At 46.0% G+C, this 16,529-nt stretch overlaps 1 protein-coding gene across 10 annotated transcripts in view; it reads left to right on the top strand.

Moving 5' to 3' along the window:
* Window positions 1-16,529, top strand: part of CYRIA (CYFIP related Rac1 interactor A) — a 98,483-nt gene that overhangs the window by 5,454 nt on the left and 76,500 nt on the right. For 2 of the 10 annotated variants that reach the window (XM_036881693.2, XM_036881694.2), the window contains exon 2: window positions 12,412-12,488. The exons of the other annotated variants lie outside the window; for them this stretch is intronic. In XM_036881693.2, coding sequence (XP_036737588.2) covers window positions 12,447-12,488 — 42 coding nt within the window. In that variant the 5' untranslated portion in view covers window positions 12,412-12,446. The remainder of the gene's footprint in view (window positions 1-12,411; window positions 12,489-16,529) is intronic. 10 annotated transcript variants of the gene reach the window in all.

Raw genomic sequence — 16,529 nt, forward strand, 5'->3', positions numbered from 1 at the left:
TGCATGGCTCTCAGCTCTGTGCCTCACTGCCTGGGGGCAGGAGGAACAGGTCTCTGTACTTCAGTTTTGCTGTTGGTAAATGGGACAGTTGGCTTTAATGACTTAAAAGGGATCTTCTGCATCTAGCCTGATGATTCTAATAAGCCCTTGGGTGACAGGTGAGGAAGCAAAACCTGGCAGCCATAGTCAGCAGGGCTGCCGAGACAGGGCTTATTAGGAATGGGAAGAAGAATCAAGTGTGTTTTCAAAGACTCCTCTCAGAAAGCAGAGAAACCTTGCTCTCCCTTCCAGAAGGGGAACCACATTCTGACTGAGCATCAGATAAATGAGTGAAAGTCAAGGCCAGTGACAGCAGGGAGAGACAAAGGGGATGCCGGACTCAGCAGAAGCAGGGAGGAGAGTCACCAGCTTCCTGTGGTGTTTGTCGGTGCGGATAAGGAGGGCCTGGCCTGACAGACGACTTGCTTATTGAAATTTGCTCTTGTTTTAAGTCAATGTCTTTTTCAAAATTGGTTTGATGATTTCCAGGTTTTTTAGAAGAAATAAAAGCGCATCCTTATTTTGGGATCATAGATAACAATGACAAACACACAACTAGCTCAGCACAACGTCAGGTTCTCGCGTTCCTGCCGGCAGCCAAACACAAGCCCTGATAGCTACATTGAGGCTGGGTCCCAGCTGCTTAGAGCAGAGCGGTGGGGGGAGGGGAGACTGTGGCAGGGGAGGAGCAAACAGGGGGGCAGAGAAGGCCTGGGGGTCTGATGGCCATGCTGCCCTCTCCCAGGCAGCTGGAGCTTCGGCTGATCTCGTCTGAGTTTTGCTTTCCCCTCTGTAAAACACAGGCACCAACACCTCTGAGCCACAAAGGGTAATGTTGGCAGGAATAACAAGCATTTAATATTCGCTTCTGGCAATCTTTTAAAGAGCTTTTGAAACAGAGATCCGCATTCTACAGGGCAAACCAAAGTCCAGAGGTGTTAAGGACCTTGCATAGTGTCACCTTATTAAGGAAAGAAGCATAGTTGGTGTCTGAAACCACATCTGTGTGCCCTTCAAAACCTGGTCTCGTTCTACCACCCACACTAGGAATGAGAGCCCCGCATCTGCGAGGAGCATGGAATTAATAAGCATGTGTCTTGGCTAAAGCATCATCTCAAAGAGCTAGAAGTGCCTCCATACCTTGAAACTGAAAAAAGTAAAATAAACTATAGCTTTATTTAAGTGCTTCCTGTGACCAGCGTCCCAGCTTTGGGCTGATGTCGTTCGAGGGCATCCTTTGCTTAGCTCACTGCATCAGAGCACGCCACCTGGCACTAATGAGGGGCCTCTCTGGTGTGTGCAGCATACGGCCTTGCTGAGCTGTGGAGCCCACCCAATCGAGGCAGGCTGTGTTATGACTTACTTTTCAGACCCCTCCCTGGCAGAGCTGGAGGTCATGGGAACACCAGAGAACTATGGTCTTGGCTTAGAGAATGACAGATTTGCATGTCATCAAGCTGCAACAACACCTTTAGTCTAATTCCTCTATTTTACAGAAACTGAGGTCAAGAGAAAGACAGAAAATAGATGGGGTGGAGGGAAGAGAAACCAATATTGGAGGTTTTCCAAGGCTGGGACAAGAATTCAGCCTGGCAAAAGCTATAAGTGGACCGTACCTCTTTGACATCCCGAGAGGTGAAATGTGGACCTAGAAGTCCTGTGAGAATATCCCCGGCTGCAGGGTGAGCTCACATCTGGAAGCTCATGGACCTGGTTTAGAATCCTGGCTCTTCCTTCAGTCACATTCCTTAGGCTTGCCAAATTTTGCAATCTGTGAACTGAAGTTAATTAATAGTATGTGTGTCTTAGGAATATTGTAAAGAGTAAGTGAATCAAACATATGTCAGTGACCCTTTGTGCCTGATCTTTGAAGAAAAGGTGTTTGATAAGTTTTTGCTATATTCTTCAGGTTCCTCTTTACTTGTTTTGGGTGGAAAATGATCTGGGACTTCTTTTTTTTCTCATACATACATTCCTGAATTGCCCGACAAAGCCCCCAAAATCCATTCTTCTGGACTTACATTTCTAGCTTCTCTTTAGACCTGAAATGAGCCTGGCTCTGTTGTTTGCTGGATCCACTCAGCATCCAGCATTGCACAGGCTATATGATCCATTTCCCTGCTCTCAGTATTTTTTTTTTTTTTGTAAATGTGTGTGTGTTTCTTAATGGAGTGTTGAGGTTTCAAAGATGGGCCTTTGATTACCCTCAGAAATGATAAACGGAGTTGTAAGTTATTTTCTGGCATTCCCTTATTTGCAAATCCAAAATCCAAAACACTGAAAATTTACTTATTTACATAACTCATTTGGAGTCAAAAGCAGGCTTGATTGATCATACAAGAAACTCTTTATTGTTTTTATTATCCTATTCAGGATGAATAAGTTTTTCATCAGAAAGATGCATGCCCCAGACCCTGCTTGGCATGTATGTAACATAGCATATGTACTATATTACCTTTCTAAAATATGAAAAATTCTGAATTTGGAAGCATACCTGATCAAAGAATTTCAGAGGGTTTGTGGATCTCTCTAGAAAAGCCCAGAGGTACTCACAGCATCCCTGGGGTTGGGGGACTGGAAAGGCATGAGTGTAGCCCCAGATTACCCTACCTTGAAACCAGGTGGTGTGGTGACATGGTTCATCTTGTCATAAAAGCCTTAAAGGCCAGTTTTATATTTCATCAATTTTTAAATAATAGGAAATAAGTTAAATGACCATCCTTGTCCAAACACAAAAACCAGACAACAAGAAACTGTTTAAAGCATGGGCTCCAAAATTTCACTGGGACAAAGTAAGTTTTAAAAAATTCCTTAGAACTAAAAATAAGCTGGGAATTTTTGGTCTATTGTGGCTCGTAATCAAGTTTCATCATTGGCCTTTGGGGGAAGGTAGAAGGGAATTTTTAAATCTTACTCATCATTTTAGCCTTATGAGAAGGAACCCAGGCCTGAAGAGTGAGCATGGGGAAGTGAAAAGCCCTGAGCGGAGCGTGAGAAGGTCTTGGTTCTTATTTGGGTCTGTTCCTGACTTGCTGAGGAAGCTTGGACTCGTTTGCTTCCCTTCTCTGGGCCCTAGAATCTGTTTCTAAGTCTTTCTCTCCCTCTCTCTCTCTCTCTCTCCCTCTCTGTCTCACTTTCTTTCTTTCCCTCGCTACCCTCCCTTCCTTCTTCCCGACAGTCTAGTAGTGGAGACCAGGGCCCCACAAGACAAGCAAAGCACCGAGCCGCCTGCCTGCTGCACTCATATGGCTTCCGTCCAGTCTCCGGGCACTGAAAAGACTTCCCTGTGCTCTGCACTGGTTTCCTCCAGGCTCTTCCTTTACTTCCCTGGCAACCCTGATCCTCTGCTGCCCGAGCTGGTTTGTGTGGGATTCATTTTGGTGCTGGCATCTGCACTTATGCCCAGTGAGGGCTCCTTAACACTTAAGCCAAACACATTTCAGTTGCCCTGACGGTGATGGCCATCACCAGAGGCCACCCTGCGTTGTTGGGGCAGTAGAGGAGGTAACAGGAAGGAGAGGGAAAGTTCCCTGTTGTGGACGACGTCACCAGGGCAGGCTCCACCCTCGGAAATAGCGGCGCTTCTGTGGCCTGCACCTGCGTGGGCTAGGTGCTGAAGCAGAGAACATTCAGGTGAAGGGCGTGGGGGACTGACTGCCACCACAACCCCCATTTATATTTCTTTGCCTTTTAAGTTTACACTTAAGGTGTCATAATTCTGGCTTTTGCCAGGTTGAAAGTTTAACATTTTCTCCAGAATCTAACTATTTGACAAACCAGGGGCTCTGCCTCCTCTGAGCGTGGCTCACCCAGGGCATTCACATGTAGCAGTAACTCATGGAAGGAACCAGGGCCTGACCACGGACGGGGGTTTCCACCCAGGAGAAGTGACCTTAATTTCAGGATCCTGAAGGTTTTCAGTTCGCACTGACTGTGGGAACCACTGGGCAGTTGTAAGTTCAAATACAAATAAGGTGGCACTGGGACCCTGAGATGAGGGTATTCCAGGCATGGCTGGTCCCCCCACATTAGAGAGGCCTGGACCCCCAAATGTGTGTGTGCGTGTGTGGGTGTTTGTGAGTGTGAGTGTGTGCATGGTGTGGTGTGTGTGCGAATGTGTGTGGAGGTGTGTGTATGCGTTGGGAGTTCCTTTCAGGTCCTGGGAGGTGCTGGGCCCTGTCAGACACCCGCTGGACAAGGCTCCCTGAGCCCCAGCTTTTGTCTTAGCTCATGAACGGAAGTGACCCCTGAGGGGCTCCCACAGGGCTGAGGGGGCTTTTGTCTTTCAGGGACCAGTGATCCTGGAGAAGGGTAGTTGGGAAGGTGGCTGGCAGGAAGTGACCACATTATGTGTCTTAGGGAAAAATATCTAATCCTTCTTTTCATCTTGAAAAACAGAACCCTGTCAAATCTTGTTCTATACATATTTGAAAGGACTCATTTGAGCATACCACTTTAAAAATCAAAATAAATGAAAGAAAAACCTATTACAAGTTTTAAAAAATAAAGGACTAGAAATATATTCAGCTTTACCTAATCGTCATTTGGGGGAAGGTTGGGAAAGATTATAAAGGAGGAAAGGAAGGGAAGGAGAAAGAGAAACAGAAGAGAAACTGCTGCGGCTGGGTTCATCCCTGTGGCACACGGCCTGCTCTGGGCCCCTCCTCCAGCCCCGGGGGAGCCAGGAGTCTGGAGAAGAGGGGGGAGGGGGGACGGAGCCTTGTACAGTTTTGCTTATTAAGCTTACAGGGAGCAGAAGACCCCTTGGGTGTGATGAGAGCCCCGTCCGAGGGGTCCCCTGGGAACTGAAGCCTGCCACTGACTCGCCTGAACTTCTGTAATCCTCTTTCCCCCTCTGAGCCTTAGTTTCCTCATCTCTAATGGGTGTGGATCACCAGATGAAGTACACAGCAATTCCTGGCTTGACCAGGGCAGCCTGGCCCCAGACTCCAGGCCCAAGGCTTTCCGGGGAGGAAGAGGCTTGTATGTCTCTGCCTGCAGTTGCCATGACCTCTCCCCTATGGGTCCAAATAGGCAGGTTCCTCCCTCATGACCAAGGAGACCGTGTAGCTCGTGCTGGTGTGAATGAAGTGCTCTACTTGTGTCCCCTATTTTCTCCTCCCTTTAAACCACCTGTGTGTCAAGGCCCCATCTTACCTCCCATTTAGACTATCCATTTAGTAACCTGCTAGGAAGATCGTATGTTGTATAAATTTATCTGTTCAACCTCAAATTCAGAAAATAATTTGAGTAGCTTATATAAACTAAAATAATGTGCTTGCTGTTTAGTGATATATACATGTAAGTTATTTTTTTTACCTGGTAATTTACAGGTTGCCCAGTACTGCCACAGCCCCTGGTTTTTTGCGGTATATCCACTTGTTCAGTTGTTAATAACAATGAATTATGTTCCTCAGCATGCATTTAACACCTTTTAATTTGGCTAGTCTGTTTAAATTTCTTATCCTATAGATAATCTTGCAAGGTAGATATATTTATTTCTCTTTTAAAGATAACGACACAGATGCTAAGAAAGTTCTAAAAACTTGTTTTAAGGCATAGGATTGAAAATGAAGCACTAGGATTTTGCTTCACGTCTCCCTGGCTCTCAAAGTCCTGCACTTGCCCACACCACATTGTTCACACTGATTCCAGGCCACAATTTTAATTTTTTAAGAAAAAACAAAACAAAACATTCTTTTCCTGTCATGACTACTTACACCTCAGAAAATACAATCATAACTGGAGTTTCTTTGCCTTTTTCCAGAATGGAGTCCTGTGGCCTTAATGTAAACTTGATGCAAATCATATATTCCCATATAACAACCTTCTACCATGTGCTTGCAAGATGCCCCATGCTGTCCTAGAGACTTTCATGTGTCATTTAATGGGAGACAATGCTGCGGACTTCATTCTAGAGAGAGCAAGACTAGACTCAGATGCAATTCTGTACCCAAAGGCAGATAACATATGAAGGCAGATAGCTCTATAAACTCAGAAGATCGTCCCATAGGGTGCTTGGGCTTCTGCCTTTGGCCTAGGACTCAAGCACCCCTGTTGAACTATGAGGTCAAGTCCTACTGACCCACCCAGCCCTCACTGTGCCCAGCTTTCTCCTTCTCTGTCTGTGGCAGTCAGACCTCTATCTGGTGGTTATGGAAAAAGGCATGGTTCCTCTTATCTTTTCCCATCTTGCATCAGCCTGCACCACCCTGGGCTCATTTCAGCTGCCCTGAATTCCTATTTTAGTTTCATGGCTCATCACAGACTCGGCAATATGATGCATTAGCTTCATATTTAAAAAGAGAAAGTAGAAATGTGATTTACCTAAGACTACCCATGAGCTACTCATTCTCTTTCCAAAATATTCTTTCTTTACCCAAACAGATCCTTCAAGAATCCCTTCTGGTGTTATTACATTCCTCTGGAAGCCTCCCCCAGCAACCCACCAAATCCATCCATCCATCATCCACTTAGTCAACACACACTTACTGAGAACCCACAGTGAGTCAGGCACTTCTCCGGGTCAGTTCCTGGAGATTCACAGTGAACCAAACAGACAGAACTCCTTGCCCCAGTGGAGCTTATATTCTATGGGGGAAAGATGGACCATAAACATAGAAACAAGCAAAATGTGTTATGTTAGATGGTCATATGTTCCATGAAGAAAAATAAAGCAGAGGTGGTTTAGAGAATGAGGGCCCTGTGGGAGGAATTGGGGGGCAGGGTTGCTATTTTAAGTTGGGTAGTCAGGGGAGGCCTTCTGAGAAGGTGAGGAAGAGGGCAGACCTGCAGGACGTGAGGACGAACCAACTCACTAGCCGGGTGTGTCCTCGGCAGAGTCGGCAAGGGGAGTACAAAACCCAGGGGGGGCGTGCCCGGCCTGCTGAATTCGCCGCCAGGAGGCCAGGGGCTGGAGCAGTGTGGACACGTGGTCGGTGGCAAGCGGCGAGGCCATGGGCATTCAGTGGTCTCCTGTTGCTATATTGTTATGGTCTTTTCATCGCTCTGTCCCCCCACTGGCCGGAGCACCCTGGGGGTAAGGCTAGGCTTCTCCTTTGTTTTTACATCCTTAACACCTAGTGTCAGACCTGGGGTGGAGGGAGAATATAGCATCTCTGCTCCTTGTTTTCTTCTTCTTTTTTTAAGGCCAGAAGTTCTAATTAAAGATTATTTTTGGTTCTAATGGGAATTTGGAAGGAATGCTGCTTCTAGACTCCAATTAGCCAGCTCCTTTTTAGACAGCCATCAAATGAATGGAATTGTTAGGTAAAGAGTAAGGTGCCAGGGAGACAAATACTGGAGTGAACCTTGTCGAGTGGGTAGTGTTAACCGGAGTCAGGAGGAAGAGGGTCTCACCAGAAATCCCCAGGGATTAGCAGGACTGCTGGTCCCTGCTGGGGACTGGTGTTTACAAAAAGTGACCGCAGGCTAGAACAGGGAGGTTCTCAAGAAACCCTCAAAGCGTGTCGGGAGACCAGCCAGGACTTTCCACTCACTACTTTGCTGACTCAGAGGAGAGCTGTGGGAGACCCAGGGACCTGGGAGGCCTTGTCTCTGGAGACCTTTCTGGAAAGAAAAGAGCATATGCTCCCTGGCAGGGAGTTTCCCCTCCCAGAGCTAAACACTGGCCTTTGAGAGGCTTGGGCTGCTTCTGAGGCAGGGAAAGAGCATAGGAAATGCAGATGGGCTATGGGTGGCAGAGAAGAGGGCCGAGCAGAAGCACGTGGCCCCCGGTGGCATGCCAGGGTCCTGGGCCCCCATGGCTGTCAGCTCCCTCCTTCACTGTTCACTCCCAATCTGAATGTTGCATCCCCAGGATAAAAGGAGACTTACAGTAACTTGTCTCAACTCACAGCAGTTGGTACAAGTAGGTCAGTAGGCTAGACACATGGAGTGAGGTGAGTAGCAATTTCTGGAAATGGAAGCTTCAGGACATCCTAAAGTCTGTGAGAGACATTAGGGAATGTCAGCAAGGTAGTGATGAAATTGGATTTTCAACCAGAGGGATATGTGTGTGTGTGTGTGTGTGTGTGTGTGTGTGTGTGTGCATGCCAAAGTATGTATGACATAGTTACCAAATAGGAGTTTTCATGAATAAGAGTTGTGAAGAGAAGTAATTCCTTTTCAGCTCTTGTACCAGGAGGCAGGTTTGTCTAAAAATAATAGAAAAGGAGAAATGAAAGATTTGCCTTGTAATTATTCAACAACCGTGTTTTGAGAATGGACTGTGTGCAGGCTCTGTGTTAGGTGCTTGTGTAGATGCAATAGATCAACATGGCCCACATAGAGCCTATAATCTATGGAGCCTTCTAGAAGAGCTATACTTTTAAGGTCCTTGGGATAAAATCGCTCCAGCTTCAAATACATGTTGCTAATGTTTCAAGGTGGGAAAATAAAAATGCACAGTGCCTGGTAAGAGAATGGAGAGTTACTTCTGTGCCTGCCAATGAACTGTTTAAAGCACATCACAGCCTTTCAAACCTTCATCTCCTCACTCATTGGTGGAACTGACCTTCAGTCCTACAGCCCACCCTCTGCCCCTCAGGGACATGATGAACAGAACAATATTAGAAAACAAGTTAGAAGCTCTGTACAGATTTCAGAGTGTTACTAACATGCCTATGACAGACCTCTGTCAGCCATGCAGTGCCTGGTGAGAGGTTTGGATGAAGTCGGACATTTGTTCACAACTCAATGGTTATATAAACTCTGCTTCTCTTGGTATTTCTCTGGCTGGCTGTTTGGGCTCCCTTCCAACCTTCAGCTTCAATTTTCCTGATATTATATTTCTGGTTTCTGCAATTCAATGCAGTGCTTTCAAAATGTACACACGTATATGTTATCCAAATACTCTGGGGCCAGTTGTGTTTTGGGGGTTGGTTTAATGCTAATGGAAGAAAGTGGCCAGGATGGTTGTTCAGAATATGAAAAGCCTTGGGTACCGAATGAAAATAGCATCTGTGGGTAAACAGGGGAGGGAGGTGTCAGAAGTCAGCCTCGCTTGGGTCAGGGTAGGAAACCAACAGTGTGAATTGCCATGAAAAGTAACATGCAGGGTGCCAGCTCTCCCAGACCCCCCACAAGGAGTGGTTGAAAATTGAGCTTTCTGGTGAAAAGATCAGCTGCTGCAGAATGCTTTCCAAAGATGTCAGCAAGCTGGGGCAGAGAGCATAGAGCCAGCCTGAAATGTGTCTAAATAAAAGATTAAAGTGACTCATTCCTGTTGAAAGGAGCTTTTTAAAAAGTGAAAGTAAGAGAGACAGAAGAGAAAAAAGCAAAGGCAAAGAACAATAGGGTTAGAATTTAAAACAACAGGAACAAGAAAATTGAATTAGTCACTCATGTCAGATCCTGTGCGCCTCTGTCCTGAATTACTACCTCCCTGACAAGGTTTTGAGGTCAGTGTCTCTCTATGTTTGCATTTCCTGGTGAAATAACATACTATCCCCAGTGTCAGTACCAGGCATTTGATGGGCATTCTGAGGGTGCTCGTTGTATAGCTGCTGCAGAGGGCCTCTGTGCAGCTCAGGAAGCCTTCCTGTAGCAGGAGAACAGTAGCCACTGTCCCTGAACGAGTTCGGTATGACCATGACCGTCTGGAGCCACTCGGCCAGGGGCAGGAGAGCTGAGGCCGGCGGCCTGTTCAGTTCAGTAGAAATGGAGGCTCTGCCCTCTGGTTTGCATTTCTTTTACTAGATATTTCTTGTTGTTTTGCTATAACATCCCTGATACCAGGAACCAGAGACCAATGAACCCTTTATGATTTTCTAGTGTTTTAATCAATCTGCACTTTGCAGAGGAGATTTTTACACTGAAGGTAAATCAGTTTTGTGTTTATCCACACTAGGCTGTGATAAAGTACAGTTTTGTTCCCATCACTTTCATCTCTTTGCTGTTTGATCCTGGACCACCACTTAGCCACCGTGGGTCTTAGGGACCTCATCATAAAAGAGACATCACTCCCTCTTTGTTGATCACAATATAATACCTGTGACTATGAAACGATTTAATCTGGAAAACTGTGGTACACTAGTCAGTTTTGCTGCAGTAAGAAATAACCCCCAAATTTCAGCATTTGGTAGCAGCCAGCATCTCACCTACGTTACGTATCTCACCTGGCTACAGGCTGGCCTCTGTGGCATGGCTTTATGTTTCTTCTTATTCTGGGACCTGGGCTAAGAGGCAGCTGCTTCCTGGAATGTGTCATGCTCATGGCAGAAGGTGGAAAGTGAGGAAGGAGACAGAAACCGGAGCTGCTTCTTGAGGCTTCTGCTTTATTCTACTCACATCCCATTTGCTAAGCAGGACAAGTTGCCACGTCCTCTATCAACTGGGTCCCCCTCCCATGGGAGGCGAGTTGTTCCATGCAAGTCACTGACAACAAAAAAAGTCTGTATCATTTTTTTATGTTTGAGAAAATGATACAGCTTGACCCATATGCAATAAACCTATTCAACAAGATATGAGTGTTATGTCCTAGCAAAATAATAACTGACAGTGTAGTAGGAATTGAGCTTACCTCTGGTGTTGATATTTCAGTCAAGAAGATGACACTGTATTAGCCAACATTCAATTACACTAGAATAGAGCCACTGTGGGATGGAAGAAATTTTGTGTCATTTAGACACATATGCTAGGGGTAAAACCTAGCATTGTGCCTGGAAATAGTAGGTATCGGGTACATACTAACTGTTCTCTGTAACTACACGAGGACACAGATACTCCAATACTCTAGGAACCCAAGATTTAACATAATTAAAGTTGCCACAGTCTATTTAAGATGAGAAAATCTGGCAAAGCATATATTTTAACTGTGCACCAGATAAACAGGTTTATCAATTTATTTCTTAAATTTAAATGTAATCAATCACATCTCTGAAGTCTTTTTGTTCCTTTTGTAGGAAGTCTCATGTAATCACATCAAATAACTCTCATATGACAAAGGCTCCTCAAGGTCCCCACGTTGTGGTAGTCCCTGTCCTTGTCTGGAGCAGTTTAGCAATGCTTTTGACTGCTGTTGTGTCTTTCTCTGGGGCTTTCCAAAACTTATTATTCTTCATATCTTTTGTTGGTTGTTCCTACCCTGTCTTGCTGGAAGCGTAGCCTCTTAAATTTAGAGAAAAGTGAACCAAGGCTCCAAGATGTGGGAGCAGAGCCAAAGGCCTCGCAGAGGGTGACGCCACTCAACAGCTGTGTGACCCGGAGCTAGTTAGTCAACCTTTCTGCATCTCATTGTTCACATCTGCAAAACATGGATGATAATAATAGTGTCTTCCTCTTAAGGGTGCTGCGAGGATTTAATGGGGTGATACATGTGAAGGGTTTGGAGGCACACAGGCACATGGTGGGTGCATCTGTGGTCCATTCTGGCAATTACCTCTGAGCAGCCTGGGCACAGAAAGGAGAGGAGCAGTGCAGATGTCTGCTCCTCGGGAGCCGTCCTCCAGGCTGTGGCCTTTTGAGAAGGGAGAGCCACAGTGGGAATGAGGTCTTGGACTGAGGCTGGGATGTGGGCCTCCATGGATGGAGGGGCTGGATGGACAAAGAGGAAGGTGGGCCCTCAGCAGCAGATGAGGCCACGCTTGCGTCTTGAACAATCTCGTGATGTGGTGCAGAGACTGGACCACTTGTCAGGGTCCTCATCACTGCTGTACCTGAGCCGGGGCAGTCAGGGGGACCCACTGGGCTTCCTGGGTGGGCAGGACTTGCAGTCTGTTCTGGCCATGGGCCTCAAAATGCTGTGGTGGCAACTTGGCAGAAACTTCCCGAAGCAATGCTCATTTGAGGCAAAGGAACATTTACAGGGATGTCTGTCTTTGTCCCGGGACTCTGATTGTATCTCCCAGAACAGCTGGAATCAGGCAGGGCTGGTCCAGTCTGTCCAGGGTTTGGGGTCTGTATGTGTGAAATGCAGCTCAAGAAACATGCTCAGATTCAGTCTCACGTAAGAGGGCTCCTGGCTCAGGAATCCGATCTCCGTCCTCCCCAATGTCCCACAGGGTGGGAGGAAACTTCCAAGCATGTCATACCCTCTGGGGGTCCTTGCAAACCATTATCTTCTGTTTCCTTCTAAGACTTTGGGTAGACAATGTTCTGAGGGGCCAGTGCGAACTACATTAGGAACTTGAAAAAAATAAAGCATCGTTTTGCTTTTTATTCTGTAATTGAGACTTACTTTTTCTCTAACACATTTAAGTAATTTCTTGAGCATATCCAGATATTTCAAAGTCCCCTTCAACACCTGGCCCTTTTGTCACCAGGATTAACAGGTTTAGCAAGACATAGCAGCTTGCTTTAGAATGTCATGTTTAGTAACAACAGGGAAAATGTAAGCCTTGCTCACATTTCAATCATTTTTCCCTTCCACTAGCATTATGTGGTAAGATAGTCTGTGCACAGCTCTGATGATATATGTTGTTCAAGGACACAAGGACACTGATTTTGAGGTGAGTTTTCACCTATATTGCCTCCCTTACTCTTTACAACAATCCTAGAAATTATATCTTACTATTTATGCCCATCTATGGAAGAGGGAACTAAGGTCCAGGGGCTCCTATGAGTACCTGGCCCAGGTTATAATGGCTGGGAGCTGGAAGGGCCAGAACTTGAGCCCAGAAGTGTGTCCAGACCCAGAGCATGTGTTCTTGGCTCTGCATAGGACAGTGGTCAATGCCCTGATGATCAGACCAAACTTTCAGAGGGCACTTTTCCTCCCTAACTGCTTGGGCTTAAGTGGGTGAACATCTGTATTTATAAAAACTTTGTAATGTGGCTCCAAGTGTTTATGTGAGGGTGGTCCTAGTGGTCAGAGATGTGGTCCCCGTACAACGGCCTCTCACCCCCACCATGCGGAGGTTTGGTGAGCAAGAGGAACACAGGATGAACCCCACCTGGGCTGCCCTGTGGGTGAGTTCTTCCCAGCCACACCATCACCAGCTTTTATGCATGACTGTCCTACACATGTGCAATGGCGACGGGGCTGGATGGAGCCTGGCTCATTCATTCCCTCATTCCATCCACGGAAATTTACTGAGTACCCACCATATTCCTGGCACTAAACAAAACAATGCTCCAGATTTTATTGTGTGTGTGTGTGTGTGTGAGAGAGAGAGAGAGAGACACACACACACACAATGTTAGGCCATGGCAAGTGTTATGAGAGGAAATGAAGCTGGGTAAGGGGGTAGAGAGTGAAGGAGGTTCGTTTTATAGGGGGAGTTCAGAGAAGGCAGTCTGATGAGCAGACACCTGAGAGAAGTGGCGATGAGCCACGTCAGGATCTGCAGGAAGAACGTGGATTGTATGAGGCAAAAGGAAAAGAAAGTGGGGACACGCTGAGTATGCTTTGCTGATTCACAGACAGAAGAGGCCAGCGGTACGTCTAAGGGGAGTGAATGAAGCCAGGCGTGGTAAGGGGAGAGGTGGAGGACAGACAGAACCTGAGGGCTTCGTGGAATAGGTTTTAACAGAGAGAAAAAAGGAAACTAACATTTACTGAGCACCCACTGTGCATTTACCTCTGAGCCGGGTCTAATCTCTTCAGTAGCTGCAAGACTAGCTGGTACACGTTCAGAGAAAGCTGTGGTGCTTGTTTGGCAGCTCACAAATAATAAAACCAGCATTTAGACAAGGTCTTTCAATTTCAGTGCATGATTACAGACCTGCTTCGCATATTTGTTTATTATTTAATATTTAAATATACTTTTCATTTATCTGCTTCACATCTCTTGTGGGGATACAGGAAAGCTCAATTTCTACTCACAAATTTGCATTAACACAGTTAGTGGCTACAAAACATCTTTTCGGAAGGGAGATTGTATCAGATGAGTGGTTTCATTGCTTGAGCAAATTAATACTTCTCCCGTGACTGGTATGTATTTGCATAGGTTCTCCAGAGAAACAGAACCAATAAGAGATAGACACATATATCCAAGAAGTTCACGATTGCCAGTCTGCAAGCTGGAGACCCAGCAGAACCAATGGTGTAGTTCTAGTCCAAGTCCAAAAGCCTGAGACCAGGAGAGCTGACGGCTTGAGTCAGAAGGCAGGAGAAGACTGATGTGCCAGCTCAAAGACAGTCGAGAGGAGAGAGGGATTTCTTCCGTAGTCTGCCTTTTGTTACTGATTTACCTGTTAGTCTCATCTAGAAACATCCTCAAAGACACACCAAGAATAATGTTCAACTACATTTTGAGGCATCTAATGGCCCTGCAAGTTGACACACAATACTAACCACCACAGAGGCGGTGTAATTATAAATACATTTAAGGAAAACAGCAAGTTCCAATGAAGAGGCTTCAACACTAGCCATGCCTTCTTTGGTCTTGCAGGGAGGGCCAAGCTCACTTGCCAGACTGGGCATAGAGCCCTCTCCCCCCTTGCATGGGTTGACTTTTCTAGGTTCCTAAGACTCTGCTTTTAGCCAGTTTAAACTCTCCCCCTTTTCAGGGCAACAGTCAAGCTCCACTTGACAGGTTCACCAAATAGGCAGGATTCTTTGAGATCATCTGGACTAAGGATTTTCAAAACGTCCTCTGTCATGGCCACATGGAAAATGGTATTCGTACAGTACGGAGAGGAAATGGATGAAGCTCCTTGTGGCCACAAGGGAGTGGCCTGGGGAGCTCTGGCCACCCTGACTCTGCCAACTGTCCCCCTAGATGAAGGGCATAAGTCAACATATCTTTGCCACATGGCTGGAGAAGTCTGATTTAGACCAAGCCATGTCCTCTACAGATGGGAATACTGACATCCAGAGAGGGGAAGTCCAGAGCTGCCTGCTTTCTGCTTGAGACCCTCCTGCATTCTTCTAGTTGTACTGCATGATTCGTCTTCCCATTTTAGTCACTCCAGACTTCTGAATTATTCATCGATCATTTGTCACAGATTGTTAGAGACAGCTGGCTTGATATGTGCCCGTGCATGGGTATACACACAGGGCCTCTCCCCAACCAGGTGACAGGTCCTCTAGGGACAAGGGCTTGGTCATGTTCTCTTTCTTTTCTTAGACCCTCCAGATTACAAAGCACAGTGGCTTGGACTTTTCTATGTATTAAAGTATAAATGAATAATCATCCATTCTTATCCTTTAAAATAAACTGTTTTATCCTCCTATGTCAAGCATCCCTTTCCTCCAGAAGGTGTTCCTGGATGTGCCTGGCTGTAAATAATGTCTGCGTTGTTTGACCCTCCGGAGCAATTTCTTTGTGACATCTTAGAGCTTCTCCTGCTTTCTACCTTACATTAGAGCTGTAGTGGAATGTATCCCATCTCTCATTTCAATCATACAGTCACTATGAAAGCAGAATTCTGTGTGGTTCACATAACAGAGTGGCATTTACTTCACAGGCAGTATGTTCAGATTCAGTGTCCTTGGGGGACCTCTACACCTAGGATGCTGCACTAGGTCTGTTGTTACAGCTCATTTCAGCAGCCATGCCAGGCAGGCGTGGCACAGTGACTCCATTTTAGATGAGGACCTGAGGCCCAAAGAGGAGAGGTACCTATTCAGATTGTTTTAGTGGAAGCCAAGATCTCTGGCTCCAAATCTCACACCTTTTGCATCAGCCCAGAATACACTCTTGCTTACCTTAACAAACGGTTGTTATAGAAATACACTAGCCAAGAAGAGATGAGTTATTTAAATTTACAGGCTAATAAATGCTGGACAGAAGTCATGTGTGATTTTTGTTAGTGATCATAAAGGTCCCCTCATATTAGAAAAATGAAAAGAATGTTGGTTCTCGTGGATGTGTCTGCTCCCTGCCAGTTGCCCCCAGAATGCCTGCAGGGTCCACTGAAACATGACTCAGATGAAAGAATGTGGTAACTGTCCCAAGTCTTTTTTCCTGTGGTTTCTACCACAATGGAAATGGAAATGGTATTTTTACTTTTCCATTTTGATGTTGATCAGTTCCTTAGGTCTTGCATTTAGGAGGCCCATTCAATCAGCTGCTGACCTCCAGGAGGCTGAGTTGGTTGTGCTGTGTGTGTGTATGTGTGTATACAGGTGGCAGGGCCATGAGCATCCTGCTTTATTTTTCTGCTCTACTTTCTTCTTATTTCCCATAGCAATAATTGACCCCCTTCCATGTTAAAGACCCCCTAAAGATAGGAGCGAGCATGCACAGCAATGCTGGATTCATCGTCCGTGTGATTATCGAATTGTGACCTCCAAGGAAGTCATTTCTCCAACCCAGTTAATTCCCGACTGTAATCAGAGCCCAAAAGCCCCTAATCGTGTGTCTGAGTTTGGTAATGGCAAGTCTGTCACAAACATCTGCAAAGAGAACACGCTTAGAGGAAGCTTTTGATAGACAACAGTAGTTAAGCCACAACACCCGTTTGACAGATGCATCTTGAATAGCCGGATAAGCTCCAGCTGCCTGGGGATGTGGCCCGGAGTGCTCGTAGAAAAAAATGATCATCTGAGGCTAGAACTGAGTGTCTGTCTTCAAAAGGTCTTCCATTCTGGCCCATCCACCGCA

The sequence above is a fragment of the Manis pentadactyla genome, chromosome 2 (genome assembly GCF_030020395.1).
Source record: "Manis pentadactyla isolate mManPen7 chromosome 2, mManPen7.hap1, whole genome shotgun sequence".
In the NCBI taxonomy this organism is placed as follows: domain Eukaryota; kingdom Metazoa; phylum Chordata; class Mammalia; order Pholidota; family Manidae; genus Manis; species Manis pentadactyla.